The sequence below is a fragment of the Pezoporus wallicus genome, unplaced genomic scaffold, assembly GCF_028554395.1.
Source record: "Pezoporus wallicus isolate ANWC-B61680 ecotype Strahan unplaced genomic scaffold, APGP_CSIRO_Pwel_v1 contig_7876, whole genome shotgun sequence".
Classification (NCBI taxonomy): domain Eukaryota; kingdom Metazoa; phylum Chordata; class Aves; order Psittaciformes; family Psittacidae; genus Pezoporus; species Pezoporus wallicus.
The window spans coordinates 502350-528970 of NW_026641435.1; the positions used below are offsets into that span (position 1 = coordinate 502350).

The 26621-nt window shown below is 52.9% G+C and overlaps 1 protein-coding gene across 3 annotated transcripts in view; it reads right to left on the reverse strand.

Moving 5' to 3' along the window:
• The window catches only part of NTN1 (netrin 1), a 96462-nt gene extending 70122 nt beyond the window's left edge, over window positions 1–26340 (reverse strand). For all 3 annotated transcript variants that reach the window (XM_057423973.1, XM_057423972.1, XM_057423971.1), the window contains exon 1: window positions 25177–26340. In XM_057423973.1, the coding sequence (XP_057279956.1) occupies window positions 25177–26200 (1024 nt within the window). In that variant the 5' untranslated portion in view covers window positions 26201–26340. The remainder of the gene's footprint in view (window positions 1–25176) is intronic.
• Between the last annotated feature and the right edge of the window lie 281 nt (window positions 26341–26621).

Below are 26621 nucleotides of genomic sequence, written 5' to 3' on the forward strand. Positions count from 1 at the left end.
AATTCACACTTGTTACTTTGCTTCTTAGTTGTTTAATGGTCTATTTTTCCTACTTAATGTTTTCAAAGCTTTGAGTAATGATTACATAGAATACAGGCTTCTTTGGCGTTAGGGCTGGAAAACTTAGAAATAATGAGGAAAAGCAAACCAAATGTACCAATTATTGGAGTCCTCGGGGAACCTGCGGAGCTGTGGTGAGCTGTATCCAAACCTTCAGAGGAGCCCTTCAAACTACATTCCTCGCTGGACTGGTAAACACACACACACGAACCCTCGCCCACCCCCCCCGAGTGAAAAGCTTTAAATCAGCCCAACAATACCAGGCAAACTGCTTAAGTTAAAGCAACCACGGCTCCTTTTATTAGCACTACCACACGTTGCAGATGTCCTGCAGGACAGTGCTGCTGACGGTGTCCATCACTCACAGTAGCGAGTGCCAGATAACGGGAGACAGCAAGCACTGATTTCCTCTCATGCTCTGACCAAGACGTGTTTTCTTGCAACTTTTCTAAGCAATCAGGGCAGAAAACTCATTTCTTTTCCAGTTGTATTTGCAGCAGTGGAGACCTGGGTTTACGCCAGCTGAGCAAGGTACTGAAAATAAGTCATGGGGAGTTTAAGCCCTTCAGCTCCTCAGGGATTTCTTGGGAATGGGCTGTTTTTCTGTGAGCTCCTAATTATACAGCTATTTGCATGGACAAATTCTGGCTTCTGGGTTGTGCCCTGTGTGCCTACTTCAAGGTCTGCGTATCGGTGAGCTGTGGGACCATGACCTCCATCAGCTGCTGTGTCTCACTGCCTGCCCCAGTGCAGTCTGTACCTGTTGCCCCATCCCTAATCTACCCCATATCTCCTGCAGAAAACTGTCCTGCAGTGGGGGTCCAGTTCCCATTTCGATGACACTGCTGGAGAGGAGATTAATAACTCCTGGGTGGCATGTCTCTGCAAAGAGGACATAGCATTGTGGGCAAGGGACCTGCCAAAGGTCCTTTAAGCCACTTCAGAGCCACTCAGCACCTCCGTCACCCTCCAGGCACAGCAGAACCGGGGGTACTGACTGCTCTGCAGACAGATTCTTTCTCCATCTCAGACAAACATAACTGAAAACCTGGCCTGGAAATGTCTTTGAAGGAAAAGTATTAAAGAGTGAAGAATGACCGACAGCCATATGTGAACATCATTATTCATACAAAGAAGTGCCATCCCCAAAATCTGTGCCAGGAAACCTACTGCCATGAGAGACCTTCTGCATAGCAAATAAGAAATTGTGCAACTGCTGTTGTTGTCATAGCATACAACCAGAGCTGGGAAGTTGAGTTACGGCTTTTGCTAACCTACCTGGGTGTCAAACCTTAAACTGATGACACAGTGTATGTGCTTCAGACAGAAATCACATGGGTGACCCTTTTGTTTGAGACTCGTGGAGGAAGCATTTTCTTTTTTCCAATGAAAAACATCTAAATGTAGTAAAAACATTTTTGGGTTTATTTCAGGTTGAAATGGTTTCAGTTGGGGTTTTGAAAGCTAAGCCAAGCCAAAAATTTGGACTTAAAACAAAAAAGGGAAATATTTCTGTGCTGTTTTGAATAACCTTCCATCAGATAATCAAAAACTTCATGGAAAGGGAAGAGTTTCCTTCAAACATTCACATCCAATTTGGAACAGTGAATTAAAAGAAGTTGAATGTTTTTAAACAGCTCCCTTATTAGCTGCAATGTAACTTCCTTCCCACCAGCGTCGGGACACAACCAGCCTTGCTTTGCCTGCTTCCACTAATGGGTAGGTTATTTTTTGGGTGCCTGGTTTGAAGCTGAGCTGTCTCCAGCTGGTTTCCAGGAGGGATGATCACCCCCTTTCCCACCCTGCCTGCAGCCCCACTATCACTGCAGCAGGGGCACCCAAGCTGGTGTTTTTCTGGCAGTGCTTTGCTTTCCTGCTCGTGGCTGCATCTGACAATGGCTGCCACAGGCACAGGGTCTGGATCCCCCAAAACTTGGGTACATACACAAAGAGTAAAAAAGACCCTGTTCCAAAGTGCCTCCAGCTTGCATAATGGGGCTAAATACTGTTTACTCGCTGCAAGCGCTACATGAAAAATGATAAAAAGAGGCTAAATCTCTGCTTTCTCTTTTTTTCCTCTTTTTAATGTCGGAAGGTAAAACTCCTGTGCCCTGGGGATCGCCTTTATTTTCTCTTTTATGAAATTTACTAAAGACTTAAAGATGGGAAGAGGCAGAAGCCTAAGGAGTCTATGGGCTGAGATGAAAAGGTCCTGGATCCCCAGCGGGATAGGAAGGCTTCCAACAGGAGGCACAAGCTGCTTGGCTTTGTTTCTCAATTCAAACATGGTACCATGCACAAAAGGAAGTGAATAATATCGTTCTCCAGGCGGCAAGCCCACGCCTTGCTGCTGCCCGTAATAGTAATAATTCCAAACAAAAAAAGGATGCCAGCAAGAAAAATTATTTGGGATTAAGAGTTCCCATGTCCAGCCTGCTGGCTTGGGGTATTCTTCTACTGAATAGACCTTCAGCTCCCCAAGACCTTGGGCATCCCAAGGCAGTGTCCATCCCTTTCCGGGCCACCATTGACATGCTGTGGGATCAAAACGCCTATGGAAAGATTCCTGGGGAGCTGACCGTGTGAATAAAAGGGCAACCTGTCAATGACTCCAAGCCAGCACAAACGCCAGGGTTATGGGGAAGGGGCAGCTCAGGTTTTCCTGGGAGGCAGAGGTTGGAGGGAATGGGCAGCACAATGCATGCTAATGCCTGAGCTGACCAGCTCAATGCCACCCCAGGAGTTCCATGCAACTTAGCATTATATCCCCGCTTTGCTATTGCTTTCCTCTGCATAACGGTCCTCTTTGGGCTTTGCTCCTGAGGAACAAATGGAGCTGGCCGGCCCTTTCCCCAGCCCCAAGGTGTGTGGACAATGCTCAATTTTCTGTAACAGCACAAATGCAATGAAAGAGTCAAACTAGCCTCAGGTGACAATAGAGCATCTAAACCCACAGTTTCCACAGTCTTAACTTGAGGCCACAATACCCTCTGTCATCCACTGCATCCAAGGGTAAGGAGCTCCATAGGTTGCCCACAGTGCTGGAGGAATTATCTCCTTCTGTTTTTCTTGGATCAAGCTTCAGTCATCCCCTCCTGCACAAAGTCCCACATGTTCCCACAGAGCATCATGCTCAATCAGCATCCATCCATCCCTGTGTCCCACTCCAAGCGGTGGTAGAGGATGTGGCTCAAAGGCTCAGAAGTGAGCTCCCTGCGTCCCCAACCAGACTCTACCTGCCCCATTCCCTGTATGGGTCAGGCTTGGATGAGTGGGTTCAGGGGCTGCAAAGCTCTCCCATCCCAGCCAGTTTCAACTCCTGCTGCAGGGGTAGGATAAGTGGCTTATCCCAAGCCACCAAAGGAGCATTACCACCTGCCTTGGTTGGGCTGGAGAAGCATTGCTGCCCTCCTTGGCTGGCCCCAGAGCACGTTGGCAGGCGCTGAATGAAGGTCCTTGCCGGCCTCACTGAGCCAGAAGGTCAGTGGTGCTGATAAGGCACCACAGTGGTACGGAGAGTAAAAGCTTTTACTGAAGCTGAAGAGAGCTGAGGTCTGGCTAAAGCTTCCTTGGAAAATAAAACCACTCTGTCAAGTCTTTTAGCTGGCTTGGAAACCTCTGCGGCCACCGGGGAGCTGTGTGCTTTGTGGTCTGTGCAGCAGGCCCTGCTCAGACACATCACTCTGCTTGTGCTTGGTCCGGTGGGAGCAGCGCAGGTAACCCAGTGTTGGCATTTCTCCTTCAGGGCTCTGCCCTGCTCCTACTGTGATCAATGGGGATGCTTCAATTAACTCCAGAGAAGAGCCTGCCATCAGCACTGTCGTCAGCTTTATCCAGCACACAACAAGCCCTTAGAGCCCATAAATAAATAATGGCAGTTTTACAGTGTTTTGTATCAAAGCTGGTAGGATTTTTAACTCATTAACAACAGATGCCCTTCATTTGCCCAGCACATTTCATGGGTATTGAGCACTCAATGGCAAACAACTACACTGATCGCTCCACAACTCTACATGCTGAGATGCCACTTCTGCATGTAGGAAGCTGTGGATGACTCCTGCAATGAGACCACACAGAGGGACCCCCGGTTTTGACCTTTCAGAGATGAGCCACCATTCACAGGGAAGCTTCAGCCCTGCCCAGGCCACAGGGTTATGGGGCATCTATAGAAACATTTGCTCTGAGGCAGCCTCAACACCCAGCTTGGTCCCTGTGGCTCGGGTGCTGGGGACGCACAACCACAGGCAGCTCTTGGATCCAAGGGTGGCCAAGTGAAGAACTGGTATAGGAAGCAGTTGGGAAAGCCAAGACCCAGGGATAAGCCTCTATCTACAGGACTACAAATACCTCTGCAGGAAGCTGTGGGGTTCAGAAGGCCACACCAAGAGATACAGAGCAGTAAAGGGAAAGGCTGAGGAAAGCTCTGTGAGAGGAGCAGTGCTGAGAACAGGAGAGCCACAAAACCAGGGGAGCGAAAGAGAGAGGGAGCCAATGAACAAAGGCTGCTCCTGGCCTCTGCCCAGCGTCTTTGGCAAACATGGAGCTGACAGACCCACAGACAGACACTGCACTGAGATGCCTTCTACTGGGCTGGGGTTTGGTTTGCTTGGAAGGATGTGGTCAAGGGGCTCACCTGTGTAGGCAGGGGTTGCAAACGCCACAGCTATGTCACCCTGGTACAGACTGACATGCAACGAGGCCAATGAGATTGCCTCCTGCCCTTGCCACCACTGCTTTCCTCTGACTCCAAATACCCAAGCAGAGGCTGGAGGGAACAAAGACCCCCAAAAGTCACTGGGAGCTGTCAAACGCTGTCGTTAGCTTCCTGACCACACCTCACTGGGTGAGAGTCCATGCTTCATCTACTGACAATTTGGTGGGTGCTTTCAGCATTCTGTGGGAACCCCACATATCCTGTGCCTTGTGCAGGTATTCAGCATGCAGAATATTTCCCATTTCAAAGGTATTTGCTCCTGTAGCTGTTTCAGGGTGAATCCTTGAGCCCTAGTGCTGTCTCTGGTGGTAGCACCAAGGTACTGCTCTTCTGGGAGGAACTTCCGAACCATTTACTAAAATACAGAATCAGTGTACCACTACACTAACCCTGCTAAGCGGTGTCCTTTCCATCTGCTGAGGCCTTGTTCACAGGTTCAGAGGCTGATGTTAAACACCAAAAAACTCTAGGACTAAGTCAAGAGGCAGAGTTCCCCCCACAACATCTACATCAGCGCCACGAGGTCTAATGGAGTCACAGCAAAAATCAGTATCAGTCAAAACACATCACCTGCCTCAGTTTAAAGACTTGGGATGAAGAAGAATCAGCCTTAAAACCAGAGGTACTTTTCTCATATTTACTGGTCACTGTTTCATATGAGAAAGGGTGCAATTTTCCTTACTTCTTTGAAGAAATACATCAAAAGACATTGCCAAAGATGACAATCTGGGGGCATTACAGTCGCAATACACCATTGCATCATTCATCAATTACGTGTCAAAGCCCAGCTGAAACTCAGCTTTCAGTACCAGGCTGTGATGAAGTGACAATCTCGCCCACATCTATGGAAAGGTCTGTACCACATTTATCTCAGTGAGAACTGGGAGCCTCCGGGTATTTTGTTTAATCTTTCATATGAGGTTCTGAATTTACAAGAGATTCAGTCTGGGTATCTGGCCAGAAAGGGAAACCCTGGCATCACTTGGGTCCTTATGCTCTGTGGTGTTGTGCCAATCTCTACCGCATCTCCTTGGACTGGTAATTTTATGCCCAACAGGGTGTTGAATTTGGAGCTAAGAGGTTTCAGTTCTCTGCCTAGTGTTATTCCCTCCTGCAGGGATGAGAATTGCTGTGGATTTTATTTTGTTTTGAAACAAGGGGCTTCTTGACTCCTGTTTGCTTCAGCCTCTGCTGCTGTGCTCATGGCTCACAGCACATGACTCCCACAGGCTTGTGGTACCAAACCCAGGACCTGCTGAGGCCTGCTCATGCCTGATCACTGCAGTCCCCAACCTGCCCAAATCTGCCCTTGGAAGGAGAGACCCAAAGCAGGGAGAGGGGCAGGGTGGCCTCTCACGGTGCACTCCCTGTTCCTGCTCTCCCAGTGTTGCTCCTCTAACAGGGCGCCTGCACTTGAGGTTCTGCACTTCGTCTTGTTCATAAAACTGATGCTAGGCAGAATACTTGGCTCAGCTTGAGCATGACCCACAGCTATAAATCCGTGCTGCTCCCCCTACTTATACCCCCACAGAGCTGCTGTCACTGCCCATTTTGAGTTGAAAAACCAAACATGACATCTCCCAGGTGCAGATGTGTTTGTCTCCCCTCCCCTCCAGACTTCCTTAGCTTCTCTCTCCGAAGAGAAAGAGATTTAGCAGGCTCTCTTCCCGGATGGAAACACTGAGGCAACGCTGGGCTGGGCCAGAGGGATGCTTCTGGCACCCGGGGGAAATGGCTGGATGCGCCACTCCATCCACCCCATCAACCATCCCGGATGAGCAGCAGGGTCGGAGTCCTGCCTTGCCTCAGGAGAACTCCACAGGAAAGGAGTTTTCCCCATCCCAGCACAGAGGCGGTGGGGAGGATGGGGAAGGTTTTCTGGTGCTCACGGACTGCAAGAAGAGCTTTGTGGAGCAGAGACATGGTTTGTGAGAGGAGGACAGTGCAGAGGTCAGACACTAAACTGAGGTCCAGTGATTCTGCCCTCCCTGTATGCACCCTATACAGCCCCTAATCCAGTCCCTGATGCACAGCCCTATAGGCAGCTGCTCCTAAGGGATGTAACATGTTGAGGCCCTAGCATAAATACAGTCTAGGGGACCTTACAGGCTCTGACATTTAAGAAGGAGTAGAAAAAATGGAACACAACTGAGGATCAATTGTTTGAACTTCAAGTGGTCTCAATCACTTTTAAGCCCCTATCCCATACTAGTTAATTCATATAAAAAAACTTGAAATCCTGACCCAGGTGTGTGATCCATAGAAGCAAAAGAAGCTGTTAAACTACTATTACTACTAATATGCTACTGAAACTAATTACAAGGATGCCATCTTTGGTTCAGAAACACCTCAATTACAGTAAATACACTAGCCAGCTATTGCCACATGGTTGCCTCATGCTCAAATACCTCCAAGGGGCTCTGATACTGCTCAGGTTGGAAACAGGGTCCTTTCTTCTGACCAGTATGGCCAGTCTGAGGGCCAGTTACAGAGCCTGAGGCTGGGGTTCATCCCTACTTATTGCTGGCATTTTAACTGATGCCCATTTTAGGCACCTAATTGCTCTGTTCTTCATTAGCAGCCATGAGGGAAGAAGAATTTCCAAGAAGGATATTCAGAGTGCAAGGGGAAATATCTTCCCACTTCCCAACCAACATGCCCAGATAATTCTGCATCAACATCACCATAGGCACAGGTCAAGAACAGCTATAGTCACTGAACTGTTACCAAGGGCTTACCTGGAGATGGTAAGTCCTGACAGCACATCCCTACGAGGTTTCTAGAAGGGCATAAGCCATGTAACCTGGGGACTGCAGGGATCTGGGTGAAGGCAGCAGTACTAAGCAGCCAAGTCCTGGGGTAATGTCCATCCAATGTACTCTGGTTGGCCACCTTACCCCTGATCAACTAATGGGGACAAGAGTATTCCCAAAGCCTGCTCCTGTGGCAGCACTGTGTGACTTTTATAGCTTATTGTCTGCTCAAGAGGCAGATTTTCTTCTATCTCGGTACTGTGTGGAGGTGGATCTTATTTCTGCAGCTGGTGCTAGAAGACTCCTCTCCAGATTGCACAGTGATAAGAGGTGACTGGGGCTCTTTCTGACATTGCTTAACAAGCTGATGACATTTTTACAGATGAAGAAAGTCCCAAGATGATCAGACTTGCTGATTTTCCAGAGCTGCCAGGACCCTCCCCTCACTAACAAACCCCATTCGCTTTCTTCTCAGTAGATGAAATCTCTGCAACAGACTTTCTCTTCCTGCCCTCCACCAGAATTGTCCTCTCCATGTGTCCAGCTTGAAGTCAGATGTGGGAAGAACCTTGCTTTCCTTTTGTTGGGAAACTTTGGCTTCTGTCACATAGGATGAGAGGCTTCCAAATTGGAAGTGTCCATGGCCTTGTGGATTGGACCCTCTCAGACTGGGATGGGAGAGCAAGTCTGGATGTTGGCTGATGTTTGATTAGTCAGGAAAGGATGAGGAATGAGCTGTGCACAAAGGCACTGCTGTGTGTGGCTTCACAAGAGCAAATCCTGCCACCTTAGTGGATAAGATGGCTGTGAAAGAGTGAGTTAAGTGTGCCAGGGTATAGGAAGACTTTGCGAGGGGCTTTTCTAAACTCCCACACAAGAGGCTGTTAAGGAAACCTGGTAACCAGAGGATAAGAGGCAAATTCCCATCTTAAAACCAGCAGCGGGTAGCAGAGACAAAGTGTGAACCCTGTGAGACTTGGCATGCAGGGAGGTGAGCAGGGCCCGGGGCGCAGTCATAATTAAAAATAATAACAGTGAGCACTTTCAAAGCCCTTGGTAAACACGATTAACTAATTAGTCAACTCTTTACTAATTAACCAGTCACAGGACTGGTGTTGCTCAATATGTTTAATGATCCGGAGAGCGGTTGAATAGCTGGGGGCAACGTCTGCGGAGGACGCGGTAGCTGCGTAGGGGATTAACAGGGAGGCTGAGATGAGCTCAGAGCAGGAACAGGGCTCGGGCTTGGACAGGAGGGGATGCTCACCCAGGACCTGGATCATGCCAAAGACAGTGATGTCCTCTTCTCCTCTTCCCCTCTCAGTCCCATCCTCACCTCCTGCCTTCGTCTTGGGACAGAGGACTCACTGCGCACCTCCCATTGTTGCCTGTGGTTAATGTTATAGCTGTTAAGGCACAGCAAGATGCAGGCAGAAATTTTCAGCTATATCCGAAAACCAGCTCAGTCTGAGATCAGGCTGAGCTCAATGTGACTTCCGTGAAGTGCAGTGCACCTCAAGCTTCAATTTAATGATCCCCAGCACAGTGAGGATGAGTCTGCTCTCCTCTTCTATCAAACTCCAATAAGTGGAGTAACACCAGTGAAGGACTGGGGAAGAGAGTAGGACTAGGAGACTTGCTGGTTGCCACTGCTGCCCTCATTGATAAGTTTGTGTCCCTCTCCCTACCTCAGTTTCCCCAGGACAGGCACTGACACTAAATCACAGCTACAGTTGGAAAGGTCCCCACAATTTAAGCTCAAAACACCTTCCCAAAAGACACATGGGGCTGTTTTTAATGCTACTGCTCATGATTGCCCCACACATTTCTCCCTCTGCTTGAGCCTCTGCCTTCTGCCTGCAAGCACTTCTCCCAGCAGGTTCTCAGGGATGCTTCTGGACTCTCCAGGCTGTCTCCATGGTTTTTGACAGGTATCACACCTGAGGGATCTATCACAGGAGGACTGGGGCAGGACCTGGCAGGTCTGCATGATGTGATGGTATTGGGTGCTCTGCTCACAGTGATAGAGCATCCCACCTTGCTGGAGTCATCACAAACTGCCCGAAAAAAGCACCCTCTCCATTTTCTCCTAGCTGGTCCCTGGACTTTAAAGAGGAAGGCCCACCGCTGGGCAAGGGCTCCTGGCTGAATCACCAGCTTGCCATTGTGGTGATGGAAGTTCAAACTGCAAACACTTGATTCTGCAGTTACCAAAAGAGAAAGTAAATCCTCCCATGCAGAACGGGCCAATAGAGAAAAAACCCTGTGGCCTGAATACCCAGTCTGGGGAGACATGGGAGCCTGGCAGGGAGGCTCGGGGACTGGGTGTCTGTGTTGTCACACTTGTAGCCAGGTTACCATGGCTCATCCGCAGTGCATCCACACCGCAGGGGGCTGCTGCTTGCCTGCATTCAATGGGCTCTCTCTTCCAGCAATGAGAAGGACAGTTGATTTGCAGGAGAAAGGCAAGTCCTTAGTGGTCCTGTCATGTCATCACCCAGGGGCTCACAAAGCTGTGTGGGTGCAGCCCTGCATGGGGCTGCCTACACTGCTCACAGCTCCCATCATGGTCCAGGGACCAGCCACCTGTGGACATGGTGCAGGGGCACCCACCTCACCCAGCTCAGCTGGGCTTGGACACAGCACAGTCCCTTGGGTTCCCTGTGTGTCCTACAAAAGGGACCTGAAGCATGGTGGTGAGTGGTGAGGACACAGAGATGTTCGCATTGCCTTAAATCCATGGGCTCAGTTAGCATCACTCTGTGGATGTTTGGAGCTCTTGGGTGCCTGGTGACCTGGAAAAGGGAGCACTGGAACTTTGGTGCCTCCAGAGGCATAGGTAAAAAGCCACCAAAGCAGCCAGGAAGGACATGAGGACCCTGGTTTGGGGGGTTTCTTCACAAATGCTTGAGCTGAGACCAAGAGTAGGGTATCCAGTGGGGTTGCTTGGGCCACAGATGCTGCTCAGTGTCCACAGGACACCCCAGCTGTCCATCCCGTGGCTGGGGACCATTGCTCAGCTCTCTTTAGGGGTGCCCCATCACCAAGCCCTGTCGGCCTGCAGGTCTGGGGCTGGGGGAGGGGAGTTGGGTGCTTCTGCTGCATCTGTCCCCCCTCCATCCCCTCCTAACGGGTAATGAGAACTGAAAGAAAAGGTCCATTTCTTTAGAAAGCCAGGCCTGACTATGGGAAGGGTCCCTGTATCCATGCAGCTCTCCCGGCCTCCTGCGCCCCTGTTTAGTAATCTCACTCCTGGGCCTGAATTCATTCAGACACTGTGAAGGATTAGCTGACCTTTCTTTCAGCATTTGCTAAGCTGAAATTTCCCTCTTTTTCCACACTTTCCTATTAATTTCCCCTTTCTGCCTGGCATGAAGAAAGGGCACCACGACCAAAGTCTGTTTTGTCTCCCTGCAGCCTGGGATGCAGAGCTGGCCCCAGGCACCGGCAAGAGAAATGAAATTGCTGCTTCTCCCGTTTAAGGACCCTTAAAAGCAGCTGGAGCTGTGGGAGCGCTGGTGGCTGTGTGGTCTGTGCACCACCTGGGGGATGACTCTGGGGAGCCCTCCCTCTGCAGAGGAGGGGTTGCAAGGGTGACCCTGTGTCCCCAAACTCCTGGAGGCTGCACCTTCCCTGCCGGGTTCCCGACTCCTGTTCCGGGTTATGTCGTTGCACTGATGACAACAAGCTCATCAGTGCCTACAAAGCCCACGGTCAGCCAAGCCCGACCGCAGCACAAACCCAGGCGGGGAGAACAAATTGCACCGAGGGGGCGCAGGGCTTCATCCAGAGCTCACAGAAGCCAGCGGTGAGATAAGAAATGGTTTCTCCTTCTCCCACTTGTTCTCTCTCCACCTCGTTGGAACTGAAGCCATTCGCACGCAGAAAGCAGCAAACAAACCCAAACACCACAGCAACAGCGTCTGAGCCAGGCAGAAGCCTGACTCAAGCAAATCCATTGCTGTTCTCCTTTCCCTCTAGTTAAACTCAGCTTTTTTAAAGAAGCTGGGGGGGATGACTTTGTTATCCATTTAAATTGCTTCTTTTAATGGGCAGCCAGCTTCTAGCAGGGCTAATTTTATAGGCACCATAACCCGATGCGAGAAGTTCATTTTATGACTCTCTACTCCCTCTGTCTCAAGCAGGAGAAGGGCTGCGGCCGAAGCCCCAGGGAGCTCGCACAGCTCTGCCAGTTCTCTGGCAGGGAAACGGCATTGGTAATTCAGATAAATAAAACTGTCTTATGAGATATAAATTAGATTGTTGCTGCGGGGAGAGGAGCTGCTCTGCTCACCCGCGGGGCTGCGTCCTTGGACAGCATCTCTCACAATTACAGGTTTCCCTCAGCAGAGCTGACCTCCCAGCAGCAGCTGGACCCTGCACAAACACTCCATGTTCTTTCTGCGCCTGAACACCCAGTGCTTGGCCTGTGCTGAATTATAGCTGGTGGCCCCATCTCCTCCGAGGACTCCAGGGGGGAGATGTGCAGCATCCCCCCACTGAGGGTAACAGGGTCCACACTGTCACCTTGCAGCAGGCACTGGAGCCTGAGCTTATCCCTTTTCATGGGTTTGTGTGGTGCAAAGTGCACCCTTGGCTCTAGATCAGCAATATTAATTGCCCATGAGAGGAAGCATATAATCAGCCTTCAATGCCATGTAATTACACAGAAATTACCAGAAGAAATTAATTCCAAAAGGTGAACATATGGGCTACAAAGCTGAAGCTGGATTTTGCCTCTAGTTACTGCCACTCATAACTGAGGGCAGAATCTAGGCCAGAAGTGTGTTTTCTAGTTTGTGATTTATTGTACCAAAATGGAGCTGGTAATGAAAACCGTGCTCCTTTTAATCCAGTCGGCTTCCAACAAAAATGCCAGCAGGAACTCTTTCTTCTCCTTGCATTACAGCTGCTCGTCAACAGCGGATCTATGGGCTTGGCTTTCCTGCCATGGCCGTGGGGACAGGAACCACCACACCACTGGCACCAGGCTCAGGTCACAGGCACCCCACCATGCCCCAGCCAGCCCTGACCCTCCTCTGCCTCTCCCCATCAACCCACCGTCTCACACCTTCCCCCACCTGAGCAGGGCTGAGCCTGGATTGCACATTACTTCAGCCAGAACACAAAAATCCAGCTCTATGATTATGGATTTAGGCACAACGGTCTCCATGGGCTAGCTCTGTCCTGCCAAACCTGCCTCATTTTGCTGCAGCATTGGCCTATTCAACCTAAACCATGTGGATGCTGAGCACGCTCCGTAGCACCCGACGTTGATGGTGCCATGAGTTAAGAGCTTTTCTCCTTCCTGGCCCAACCTGATGCTTCCCAGTCTTAGAAGTGCCAGTATTTCCTGTGTGCATGCAGCAGCAGAACAGCTCCCCTCTCTTTGCTGAGTGCAGCAGGTGGAGAAAACTGAAGAAACCAAATGGTGGTGATGGGACCCTACAGCCCTTCCAAACCCCCCCCCCCCCTGCAAACATGGGGCAACCTATGGGAAACTGCTGGGAGATGGCCGAGTGCCACGGCTGAGCCCCTTCACTGCAAACGGGAGTTCATTTGCATGCCAAAGTTGTAGTCGGGTGCTTTACAACACGGTGCGAGCATATCAATGTATCTGGATCTTCCATATCACCCAGCACTGCCCAGCAGCGTGCTCCCCTTGGAGCAAATCGCTCCAGGGAGGTTGGAGGAAGAGGGTCCCAAATGAAAGATGTCCAAATGAAACCTCGGGTCCAAGGGCAGCAAAATGATAGAGAGCTGCAACGCACCAAACTCAGGCACAAGGCGTATCTGCAGTGGGGTTTTCTCAGCCAAAACCATGCGTGCCAGCGACAACAGGAAACTCACGGGCTGTGTGACAAGTGTTGTGGCCTCTCCTTAGCTCTCTTACTGCCTCAATGGGTCCCGGGTGACTCTGCAATCAAGGTCCCATTCAAGTCAGGAAGAGTCGAATCCCGGGGATATGTGTCAGACCAGCACTTTCCACTATTCTTTCAGTTCATGGACACCTATAAATTTTCCAGGGACAGTGGTACAGTACATGCCTCTGCTGCAACCACTTCCACAAACTCCTTAAAGTAGTCCAGGACCCTGAGAAATTCATTATAGCTGGCAATTAACAGTGATGTGTGTGAATTCATGGACCTTCTCACTGCCAAGGACCGGAGTACAAACACTACATCACCCCTCCTCAAGGCAAGCGAGACAAATTATTGGCAATAAATACATTTATTGCAAATGTCGACCCACTTTACATTCCTTTATATATCACAGCTGCTTTAAAGGAGTGCTGCAATAAGGGGAGAATAAAGTCTGTGAGTCTTCATGCTGCCCTGGTTCTCTCAGCAGAGCTGGTTGAATTCTTGTTGCTATTATTAGTCTTACGACTGTTATTATTATTATTATGATGATTATATGCATTTCATTCTCTTTTGGGTAATGAATAATTTATGACTCTGTCTCGATCCCCTTTCAATGGATTCACTATCCAGGGAGACTTGCTGAATAATTTGGATCATTCGTTTTCAAGTGCATGGGCTGCCGACAAATTGTTCGCTTTTCATCACTGGGGACATTCATTGGTCACCCAAATCAGGGGATTTCTTTGGTCGCCCCAAGCACGTGATGAGATGTCTGGGGTTTTGTTGGGTTTGTTTGGTTTTGTTTTTGACTGGGGGGAACTTTGTGAAGTGGAGACTCACAAACAGCTCCTCTGGGGCTGCGTTTCTGAGGAGCCACTTTGCCAGATTTTGGTGAACCTTTGGTGGGTTTGCAGAGACTTGTGAAAGGGGAATCCTCTGGAGCATGTTAAACATGATTTAATGTTGTAAAGGCATTGCCATTTTTGCTGTTTGAGTTAATCAAAATTATTATGCAGCTGATTATTAAGCTTTTGCCTACTCGGTGCTAATTAGAGAAATACTGCGATATTAAATGTGCATTAGACCTGGTTCTTTTTGCCTAAAATCCTGGGGAAAGGTGTATTTTCAAGAGGCTTTCGTTTGAGGGTCTTTTTGCCTTAAGATTGAGTGCCTGTATTAACCTGGCTGTGTCCACTGGAGCTGTTTTGTGGCCCTGCAATGCCCTGATGCTGCACACATGATCCATTCACGGAGACATTTCAAACTCACCTGCACACGTTCCTGTGTAACCTACTCTAGATGGCCCTGCCTTGGCGGGGTGTTGGACCAGATGTCCCTTCCAACCCTGGTGGTTCTGTGATCTCCCAAAAGCAGCATCCCCCTCACCCCGGGCAGGCTCTGAACTCAACAGAGACACATCCCTGGGTATGCACAGGGTGCAGGGAGGATGAGCACTGCCCTGCTGCTGGACCACAGAGTGGAGGTGGTTGACACATCAGCACTGGTACCACAGTTTGGGAGCACTTGGGCACATCTCAGCAGATTTGCTGCCAGCTCCATGGAAATCATTAGGACGTGCCACACTCAGCTACAGAATGAACTCACGCTCAGCTGCAGAATGAGCAAAGCTGTGTTAGTCCACAGGTCCTCTTGATCCTCCCTCTGCTAGGCAAGACAACGCACTGTGCTCAGCAATGCCCAGGGCTAAATCCCGGTTCACCTGGGAATTAACAGGGCTGTGCATCACCGCTCAGGTTCAGACATTCCTGGCACAGCTCCATGTAGTTGCAACCCCGTAGATTGCAAAGCATCTGATTCCCTGTCCCACAATGGCCGCAGAGGGCAACCTCATGGTCCCCAGGGCCCTGAGCCTGCGGAGCTCAGCGTGTCCCTGCCCCACGCTGCCTGCTGCCTGTGCCGCCTGCTCAGCCCCAATTTACGAGCAGCGTGTGAAGGACAGACATGGGCCACTGGGCTGAACAATGCAGGAATATTAGCTGAGTTACAAAAACAAACAAACCAAACCCCGCCGGGAGCCCGTTTCATTTATCTTCTTTTGTCCAGTTTTGCTTCAGCGTGAAAGTTGCCCTTTCAAGTCCAGCAGTTGTGTTCCAGCCCCGGTGGGCAGCTGATCCAAAGCATTACACTGAGAACTTCCCAATGGCATGTTTGCACAGTTCAATTCATTTCTAAATATTCAGTGGATTTTCCCTCCTTCCTACCCTCCCAGGACTTTTTGCCCAAGAGCCAAGGGTGTAAAGTACAGGGCTGGGGATACTGGTGCACAGAGCCTTTGTGTGCAAACACAAGCTGCTGTTTGTATTTGCCTTCACACTGTCAGAGCTCAATTGTGTGCAGTGCAATACTGGCTACCAGTCTGCTTTCAATATCCGCTCGGCCATCCCTGCTGCCAGAGGCACTCTCCCCCTCCCCAGCCGCTTTGAAGCAAAGTGATTTAATTTCATGAGACTTTTGGTAATCACGTTACGATCTCCAACATTAACCAGAACTGACTCCCTATTGCAAAAGGGCGGGCAGACAATGGAGTAAACAGCCTGGCTCGGGACAGCCTGCAACGCCAGAGGAAGGCAAGGCACACGACGGCTGCCTGGCTCGTTCTGCACCTCTTATCAGATGAGGGTGGAAAACAACGGCCTCTCGCCAGCACCAGGAGGGAACAGCCAGCTTTGGCGTCCTGAGGATGCTCATCTCCTCTGCTCATCTCCTGTACCACGATGCCTGATTTTTAGAACCATACTTTTTCTATCTGCAGTCCTACCAGTCATTTACCTCCCTTCTTCCCTGTTCCAGTTACAGTGTCCTGGTACCTAAGTCACAGCCCCCCAGGACTGAATTTGCTTCTGGGACAGGCTTCTTTTGTTGTTTTTTTTTTCACGAGGGCCTGTAGGGACAGCCCAAGGGGAATGGCTTTAACCTGCCAGAGGGGAGACTGAGATGAACTCTTAGGCAGAAGCTCTTCCCTGTGAGGGTGCTGAGGCGCTGGCACAGGGTGCCCAGAGAAGCTGTGGCTGCCCCATCCCTGGCAGTGTTCAAGGGCAGGTTGGACACAGGGGCTTGGAGCAAGCTGCTCTAGTGGAAGGTGTCCCTACCTGTGGCAGGCAGCTTTAAGGTCCCTTCCAACACAAACCATTCTAGGATTCTATGATTCTGTTCAGGTGGAGCAGCCTTTGTGCCGCAGACTCCTCTCTGCTTGGGCTCTTCACACAAGCTTTAAAGGCTGAGCTCAGTTTTTGGGATGCCAACCTTACCTTTCCCATCCCTTCTGCCCCATTCCCACCTCCTTGTGGATTCTGTGCATTACTGCACGCTGTGGGGCCAGTGGTTCAGGAAGAGCCGGAGCCTCCTTGCATGAGGAGAAGGGTGTAGGGAAAAGCTGCCATGAAGAGGAGACTGAGAGCAGGGAGGTTCAGGTCTGGCCTTCCAGCTCTGTCTCACCCTCAGCCCTCCTCACCTTCCTGCATGTGTGGCTCAGTTCTTCCCAGAGCATCTCCTGAACAACCAGAAATACCAAGCTACAACCTGAAGTGAAGTACTTCTGGGGCTGTGGGAGCAAACCAAAGTGCTGCGCTGGGCACTGGGCAATCCCCAGTGAGTGTACAAAAATCCCTGTTTCTGATCACACGCACTGTCCTTGCTCTTTCCTTTCATTGTGGTCCGACTGCCTAAGACTGGTACCTAAGCAGCCAGATGACTGACATTAAGGGACATTAATTTGCCCCATGGAGCCGCCATCAAAGTAGTCATACTCAGTTTAAAAGGAAGCACACATCACAATGATGCACACCAAGCCACGAAGTGCAGCCTTGTAGGGATCTGCGTGATGGATGGGCTCTGAAATACACTGGGAAGATGGCATGGACTGCTATCCATCTCCCCATCCAAACCTGTGAACCTGGAGTATGCAGGTATGTGTAAGGGTGGTGATCAGGGACAGAAGAGCTGGGATCTCGCAGACGACCCAGCATGGACATGGCACACAGCCTGGAAAGTAGGCATGTGAAGTGGGGACCACTGAGCCAGCAGCATCCTCCTGCGTTTCCTTCTTTACTTCCCACCTGGAACAGGGGGGAAAGAAATCCCCCCACTCCTTAGTGCCCTGGGAAACTGGGGAGTGCTCTTCCCGCTCCATCATTCACCGTTGCTGGATCTGTGTCTAGCTCTCCATCACCAGAAAGCATTCCCCATCCCAGCAGCTCCCCACAGCAGGTCAAAAAGAACAAATGCCATGAAACAAGCTCGCACCATCCCCGCAGAGCTCCAGGATAAAGCAGTCTCTCTGTGTCATCAGTTTTTAAACTCCAGGCTCAACTAAAACTAGTGCTGCTCAAAATGAATCCCTAAACCAGGCTCGCAGCTGAGCTGTGTGCTCCTGCCCCTGCCTCCCCGCCAGCGTGGGGGCCCATGATGTCGTGGGGCAGAGCCTGTTTCTTCAGTATCTACCCCCCAAAAAAGGCAGGGTTTTCTCCTCCACACCAGTTAACCCCCTGCCTTCAGCTGAGCCTAACACAGACTCCACTGGCGTGTGGCTCAGCCCCTTCGCGCCGTGGATCAAGGCTGCGAGCATGGGCTGCTCCTGCCTGGAATGGAGCAGGAGCAGCCGAGACCCCCCAACAGCCGCCACGGCTGCACTGGCTCAGAGTAGGAAAAGCTTCCCTCTCTCCTTATCAGTCCCCAGGGCATCCTAATCCCCCTTAAATGAAAGCTATTACACAGATATCTTTCTAAAAGCCTGCCTGTCACTTCATCCAGGCAGCGCAGTCCTGGCCAAGGGACTTTTTGAAGCATGGCTTTTGGAGGAGGTGCTGCCACTGGACAGCCTGGTTTGTGCCCACTGGGTGAGGATCTGGCCTGTTCCTTTAGGAACTGTGCTTCGATTCCTGCTGGGCTGCAGAGATGTGTCCCCGAACCACCGGGCTGCGGAGCCAAGGCTGAGCCCCACACTGGTGCCAGGCTCCCTGGCTCTGCCACTCTGCCCTGCGGGAAGCAGCAGGGATCTGGCAGGGATGCTCAGGATGGGAGCTCAGGTTATGCAAAGGAAATGTCCCCTGCTGATTGCAGCAGCAAAGGCCAAGTGGCAGCCACCACTCCGGAGACACCCTGGGGACTGAGCAGATGTGACTGCTGGGCTCTGCCACCGCAGAACCCTTTCCCCAGCTCTAAGCTGCCTGCACGGGCTGGTCCTGGCAGCAAAACCCCAACCTCCCCTGCTGCTGCCTGGAAAACTGGGCAATCTGCTTGGCGCAATCAGGAACATGCTGCAAATAAACCACAGAATGGTTTGGGCTGGAAGGGACCTTCACAGCTCATCCAGTCCAACCCCCCTGCAATGAGCAGGGACACCTTCAACCAGACCAGGTTGCCCAGAACCACATCCATCCTGGCCTTGAACATCCCCAGGGATGGCACATCCACCACCTCTCTGGGCAACCTGTGCCAGTGTTTTAGTACCCTTATTGTAAAGAATTTCTTCCTCACGTCCAGCCTGAATCTCCCTCTTTCAGTTGAAACCCATCATCCATCTTCCTATCGCACAGGCTAGAAAGTCTCTCCCCATCTTTCTTATAAGCCCTTTAGGTACTGAAGAGGGTGGGGATGAGTCTGGAGGGCTGTAAAGCGCCCTGCCACGGTGAGGGCTGATGTGTCCTGCATGCAGGCAGCTCTGTTGGTGCTTTCTAAGAAAGGCTGGATGTTTTCAGTGGGTCCTGGGGCCCGTTTTGGTTTATTTCTGCTGCTAGACAGCAGCATGGGATGAAATGATGTACAACCTCTGCAGTGCTATGAAGGGTAATGGTTTAGTTCCAGTCATCCTGACCCAGACTGGGAAACAAACTCATCACAGCACCCCAAAATCCTCCAGAAGGTCTCCAGTAAAAGCCTGCTTGCACAGCCCAACCCTTGCATGCAATAGCTCCTAATAAGCACAGAAGCCTCCAAAGGAACTGCACCTAAAAGCAGAGCTTCTCAAAAGGAAGACCGGAGAGACCTGAGGCCAAAGAAGGCAGCGACCTTCGGAAAGTCCATCCCCCATCCCCGAGGATGAAGGGGAGACACATTAAGAATATTGAGGCAGGCTCATGCGTCCCAGCTGCCCCCAGTTCAAAACCAGAACCCCGGGTGTTTTACAAGCAGGAGCCCTGCAGGCAGCAGAGATTCAAGAGTCCTCACACGGTTCTCACTCTGTTCTGGGAGCGGCAGCACGTCCCCCTGGGCGGTCACAGGGAGTTTGCCGAAGCAGGACAGCATAGGCTGAATAAAGATGGCATGCTTTGGCCCAGAAAGAGAAGGGCAGAGATTAGCCGTGGACAAGCTCAAGGGAAGGCAAGTGTCCAACCCAGAGTGCCAAGCCTGGTTTTGTTTTAGCCTTAACTGCGCTTTTTTGTTTGTTTGTTTGTTGGTGTAAAAACCTTTCTGTTGGAAATCAGTTTAACTTTAAGCTTCCTGAGAATAAAAGCCTGTGAGAAAGCTCTGCCCATGCAAGACCCCCTTGGGAGGCTACAATGGGAGTCTCAGCAGCTTATGGGCCCATATTTCTATGGCTACAGGACCCATCTGCTCAGCAACAGAGCATTACCCACAGCTCATGCAATTCCCCATGCAGAGCAACCACCAGGAGCTGCACTGGGGTGCAGAGGACCTGCAGCTCCATGGATGGCAGATGGTGCCACGAGAAGTCCCCCTGCACAGGGTGCTGGCTGGTGCCACGCCGCTGGTGAAGCTGCCCCAGTTGCAATGTTTCCCTCAGCACAAGGATGTTACGATACTGCTTCACACCTTCCTTACCCCAAATCCAAAGCATTCTGCACAGCTCCCCTTTACTCTCAATAAATGGGGAAACTGAGGCACAAGGCAAACCTGAAGATCAGAAATTATGAGTATCCCTAATGTCATCAGAAGGGAATGGGTAGTATCACCACACAGCACCTCCAAAATCCACCTGGAAGCTGGCTGGCTCAATCTAGAGACATGGTCATGCTGTGCTGCCCAGCCCAGGCAGCAGCATTCATCCCACAGGCAGAGGATGCTGCACCCTGAGGATCCTTCACCGGCACACTGGGAATCCTGCAGGGACACCTTGAAAATCCTACTTGGAGCCTCTTTGCTCAGATAAGAATTGTTGCTGCTTTACAATACCTGCATCCTTCCACCTCCCTCTGGAAGAAGGTAAGCACTGGGGACACTCACACATCCCGCACAGATGGATTTGAAAAGCTACCTGTCTCTGACACCAGGAAGCCCCTGAGATGAAATCCTACACTTTACATCCCTCTGCAGGACCAGAATGAGAAGAACTGACAGCTGGGGAAGGATTTGATCTCCGTGGTTATGATGAAGATGGAAGGGAGCCTACAAGCTGTTTTTGTAAGCTCTGCCCTTCAAATACCCTGGGCCACCACTGAGATGAGAAAGCCCCAGGTTTGTCTGGAAGGAAGTCTTTCATTGGAAGTGTTTGGCACACTGTCCTTTAGCAGTTCCTGGTCCCCTCCTTGTCTAAGTTTCCTTTTAGCTGGAGGAGAAACTTGCTTACAGGTTGCTCTGACATGAGACACATCCCAGCCTGCGAGCCCAACTGCAGCACACACTGCGGAGCAGAGCCGAACACCAGGCTTCATGGGTGGCTTGTGCTAAATCCCATATGCAAACACATAGTGTTTCCTTTCTCTCACTGCAGTTGCACTTGTGATCATTAAATGCTCTCTGGGCATCACACAGGGGCCAACATCCGAGCAGAACCCGGCACCTGCAGATGTGCTGACATCAGGCACAGGTGCAAGCGCTGGGTGCATCTCCCGGCCCCAAGGGGGAAAGGGCTGCGGAGCCCCAGAGCTACGGGCACTGGGAATGGAGTCTAGAGTCTGGAGGTCGTTCCCAACGTGCTTCAGTGGGCTGCAGCCTGGGTTTGTCTCACAGCGCTTTCTCCAGCTAAGGCAAATGCAAAGGTATTTTGTGCAAGCCAAAGGGCGTATTCAAAAGCATCATTCTAAATAACACCGTGGTTCATGAGGAACTGTGGAATGGTGTTGATCGACTTTATTGGCGTCTCTAAAACTGGCCAAAGCCCTGCCTGTGTTTTCATGTGTCCACACCAGCTCACCAGCAGTTGAGCTCTGACAGCATCTTAGTTCAGGCCTTTTCCAGCTGCAATCTCCTCTCACAGGAGAGCTGGAAACTTCATCAGGACAAACTGGGTTGGAGACAAGGGGCTTAGGCTGGACCAACACTGAGCAAATGAAGCCAGCCCGCCAGCACTGGGGAGAAAAAGGATGGAGAGCAGACCTCCAAGTTTGTCTCCAAGCTGTGTCCTCCCTGGAGCATGTTAGCTCCCAGGCACCCGGCCAAAGCCGGACTGTAAGGCCAAGCTCTACGTGGATGAGTTATTTGCCAGGTAAAGTTGATGGGAATGTGAATGTGCAAAGCTCTGCTGTCCGGGCTCCTGCAGGAGAGGTCCCTGGAGAACATCTTGGGCCAGCCCTGTCCCCTCCATGTGCGGTGCCCGGGTTCTTGCAGGCAGCAAGAAGTGATAAAGAAAAATTAGATCTGGCTGGCGAAAAACGTTCCCGTGGGAAATTTTGACTTTTTGTCAGAAACCCCAGCGCGTTCCTTTCCCAGCCCCAAATAAGCATGAATAGGAACAAAGATTCGGGTTTGGCATTGGGAAGGGGCTTACCAAAGAAAACACCCAAATTTTTAAGCAAAGCAGACACATTCTGTCATTTTTCTCACTGCCTGAAAAAAAAAACAGACCAATTTAAAAAAAAAAAAAAGTGCAAAATCAGTGAAAAAAAAAAAACCACAAACCCAACAAAACAATCAGTTCTTAGAGCACCTCTTGTGGCAAATTCAGCTCATCTGGATAGTTCACCGCTCCCCTGGCCACACCTGCTCAGGAGGTTCTGGCCTTCTACATCTAGTTGAAGATGTCCCTGCTCATTGCAGGGGAGTGGGACTCCATGAGCCTTGAAGGTCCCTTCCACCCAAACCGTTCCATGATTCTGTGATCCTCTGGCTTCCCTCTCAAGAGGCTGAAGATCTCTCCAACCCCCCTACCCACGGCTCATCCCCTGCCTCTGCCCACCGGAGGCCGTGTCCTGAGCCCTCGGGTGACTGCAAAGCCCGACCTTGTCTCTGGATTTCAGAGATAAACCGGGGTGGGCCGATGGTCATGAGCAAGTGGGTGAGAGCTGAATAGGGTTATTGTGATCTTTATCTAGGGGGATTATTCTAGGCAGTGTGGGCTTGGCAGGACCACGCAGTTGTTTGGCCGTGGTTGGTTTTGCAGACTGACAGGTACAGCCCTGGGGAATGGGCTGGGGAGAATTATTTTATGGTAACTTCATCTTTGCAAAACATTCACTTCCCAGCAAAGTCAGCGGGAAAGGGGAAAAAAAAATGAGTGATTTTGGTTTGCAAAGTCTGCCGCAGCCAGGACTGTGCATGGTCTGAGCTGCGAAGCCTGGCACAAAAGTGACACATTTTACTGGAAACTGGGAACTTGTTCCCTTTTTATTGGAAGTCAATTGGAAAGGAGAAGCACGGTAAGTGCGTGGTGCTAGCCTCAGAGATGAACATTCTGAGGAGCACTTCAGGACCCTGTAGAGTGGACCGAGGATGCAAGAGCACCCCGGAATCCTACCAAATGTATACGGACATCGGCGATAGCGGGAACTCTGCACCCAGGGAGTGATGAACCGAGCCGTGGGGGAGCTGAGCCCCTCCTGCTCCCGGACCTGCTGCTGAGGAAGAGGAAGCGCAGGGCCCGACATGCAGCCCCATCGCGGCAGCAGGAGGAAAAGCGAGCATGGGGATAAATCGCGGCTCGGCACTATCGACCCACCCAAGAGGCACTCATCCAGAAACCACTTCGCCCCGGGGCCCCGAAAGGAGCCACAGCCCGGCGGGGAGAGGAGGCTCCGGACCGGGACCCCGCATCTCTCCCTCCCGCGGGATAGGGTCCCCCTCTCCCACCAGATAACCCAGGCTTGGCCGTGCCGCACTGCTGAAGGCGCCGGCGAAGACATTGCTCCCTTTGCAAGGGACACATCTGATTGTGATTTGGGGAAAGGCGAAAACAAAAACCAAAACAAAGACAAAAAAAGGCAAAAAAATCAAAAAGCTCAGCGCGAGCCTCTCGATGGAGGTTTTGGTTTTTTTTTCCAATCATCGAAGCTACAAATATTTTGGAAGCCGGGGACGTGTTTTCCGTGTAAACAAGGTGGTGGCGGCGGGTGCCGGGGCCGTTCTCCGCGGCTCGATGCTCGGTCACCCACGGCCACCGGCACCCGGCTGGTCCCGGGGACTGTCACCAGCCCCCTAAACCGCGGCGAGGAGGGGACCGGCGGCGCAGGGGAGGCCCGCTGGGGAGCGGGGGATGGAAAACCGGAGGGAAGACTTCGGCGGGTTGTGCGGGGACTCGAGGGGAGGAGCACCCCAAACTCATCACCCTTGGCCACCCCGGGCAGAGGCGAGGGATCCCCCGTCTCCCTTCGGGTACAGCCCGAAGGATGCGGCTCGCCCAGAGCCAGGACGACGCGAGGCTCTCTCCCGAAAAGGAGCGAAGGGGCTGTTCCCCTGTTCTCAGTTGTTCCTGGGGCTCTTTCAGGTCCCCGGGGCCGCCCGCACGCCCTGAGGATGCAGCGATGGGAGAGTTCCCGAAGCCGACCGCCTTTCCCTGCCGGGGAAAACCGGAGCCCGAGCCCGTCCCCGTCCCGTCCGAGCACGGAGCCCTTCCGGAGAGCTGGAGCCTTAGCGGCGGGCTCTGAGCCTGTGTCCCCGGAAAGCCGGTTGCCGGAGAGCTCCGATCCGGGACCGGACCCCGCTCTGTGCGCCGCGGGACCCCCGGCCGGGCGCTGCCCGGGACGGGAGGAAGACCCTATCCAATGCTTCCCAAAACACGAGCGGTGTTTTCCTGGGCTCCTGTGTCCCTTCTCCTCTCTCCTGAGCTCCTTGTTGTCCTCTGCCCTGAGCTTCCGAGTCTCCCGCTGTCCCCTGCTCTGCGCTGCAGAGTTCCCCGATGCTCCCGTCCTGCGTTCCCGGGTGCCTCCTGTGTCCCCCGTCCTACGCCTCGGGGACTCTCGGTATCCCTTGCCCCAGATTTCAGTGCCTCGCCGTCCCCTGCCCGATGGTTTTCAGTTCCTCTTGACCCCAGCTCTGCACCTCGAGGTCCTTCGGTGTTATCACTAGTGAGATCCCGGGTACCTCGCTGTCCCCTGCCCTACGCTGCCGAGCGCCTCTGTATCCTGTCCGCTGAGCTTCCGAGCACATTCATGTCCCCTGCTCCGCGCTTCAGCATCCCTCGCTGTTCCCTCCTTTGCCCTAAGTTCCCGAGTACCTCAGTGTCTTCTCCCTGTCCTACCTTTCATGTCCCTGCGTGTCCGTGTCCTGCTCCCCGTCTCTGGATGTCCCCGCACTGCTCGCTGTGTCCCTGGATGTCCCCATGCCTTTACCATCCCGTTGCTGCCGTGTCCCTGGATGTCCCAGTGCCTTTCTCTCCCAGTATCTGACGGGTTCTGCATGTCCCCATGCATTTTCCTCACCATCCCTGACGTGTCCTGAATGCCTCCATACCTTTTCCTCGCCTTTTCCTGCCCGCTCCCCGTTTCCCGAAGGTCCCTTGCCGGGTCCCTGGATGTCCTCATGCCCTTCGCTCACCGTCCCTTGTGGGGTCCTTCCTTCTCCCCTCTCCCTGCCCTTCCGGGGACTTCGGCGCCCTGCTCCCTTCCCTGTCCCGCGTCTGCCGCCGTGTTCGGGCCCGCGGTGTTGGACTCACCCACACACTCGTTGGCTTCCCGGGCCGTAGCTCGCTGCCAGGGCCGGTCGTAGTGGAAGGGCTTGCAGCGGTCGCACTCGGGGCCGGCCGTGTTGTGCTTGCAGTCGCACACCAAGCTGTCGTCGCGGTCACGGACACAGCGCGACGCGTGGCCGTTGCACTTGCATCGCCCGCCGACCTGCAAGTCGGAGACGGCGTAGAAGTAGGAGTCGCGGGCCAGCTCGGAGTCATCCTCGCTCTCGTCGCCGAAGGTGTGGAGGCGGCTGAAGGTCACCCTGATGTCGGTGGCCGTCACCCAGTCCTGCAGCACTGGCGAGTTGTCGAAGTCGTGGGCCGTGGGGCGGCCGTCCAGGGTGCTGAAGGCGATGAGGCCGCCGGAGAGGGGACGCACGTCGGTGTGCGAGTCGGTGCAGACCGCCTCCTGCTCGTTCTGCTTCGTGATGGCGGCGCGGCTCGGCTTGTTGTACATCTTGCGGCACTGCGTGGAGTAGAACTGGAAGGGCACCCAGGTCTTGCCGTAGTCCATGGACTTGTGGATAGCCATGGACTCGGGGCGCGGTGAGCAGAACTGCAGGCTGACGTAGGTCACCTCGAATTTCTTGCCCAGGGATAGGGTGAGGGTGACGTTGTGGGGGTACTGGACGTAGCTGTCGGACTGCCAGCAGGTCAGGTTGTGCGGGTTGTTGAGGTCGGTGAGGAAGGAGGGCGGGTGGGCGCGCTTGGGGTCGGAGGCGTTGCAGAGGTGGCAGGAGCGGACCTGCTCCTCGCCCTTCTCCGTCACCACACAGTACCGCGACGGCGGCTTCCCGCAGGTGCTCGACACCTTCACCTCCTTCCCAAAAGCCGAGTTGACGAAGTCGGGGATGCACCGGCGGGGCAGCCCGTGCTCGTCGTAGCAGGGGTCGGGCTGGCCCGTCTGCACGGCGAACATGCTCCCGCCGTGGTAGCCGCCGCGCAGGGGCTGCGCCAGCCACGCCGCCGCCAGCAGCAGGGCCAGCGCCGCCTCCGCGCCCCTCCGCAGCATCCTGCGCGGCCTCCGCGGGGACGGACGGAGGGACGGACGACGGACGCGGTGCGGCGGCTCAGAGAGCGCGGAGCATCGCCCGCCCCGCGGCCAGCCCCGCCGAGAAAGGGGAGCCCGCGGCGGCGGCGGCACCACAAAAGTGCGGCGGGCGGCGGGGCTGGGTCCCGCCCGCGCCCGCCCCGGCCCTCGCACGGAGGATGACTGGCGGTCCCAGCCCCCGCCGCGTTTGAGGTCATGCTAAAGGAGTGACATCGCGCTCAAGGAACAGAACAACGACATCCACTGGCGGCTCAGCCAGAGACACGCACAGGCCTCGGGGAGGGCGGAGGGGGGGTGGGGAGGATGGGAGCGGGACGGAGCCTGGCCCGATACAGCGACGATGGGCGCCAGCGCCGCCGCCGGAATCCCGAGGCGCCCCGAG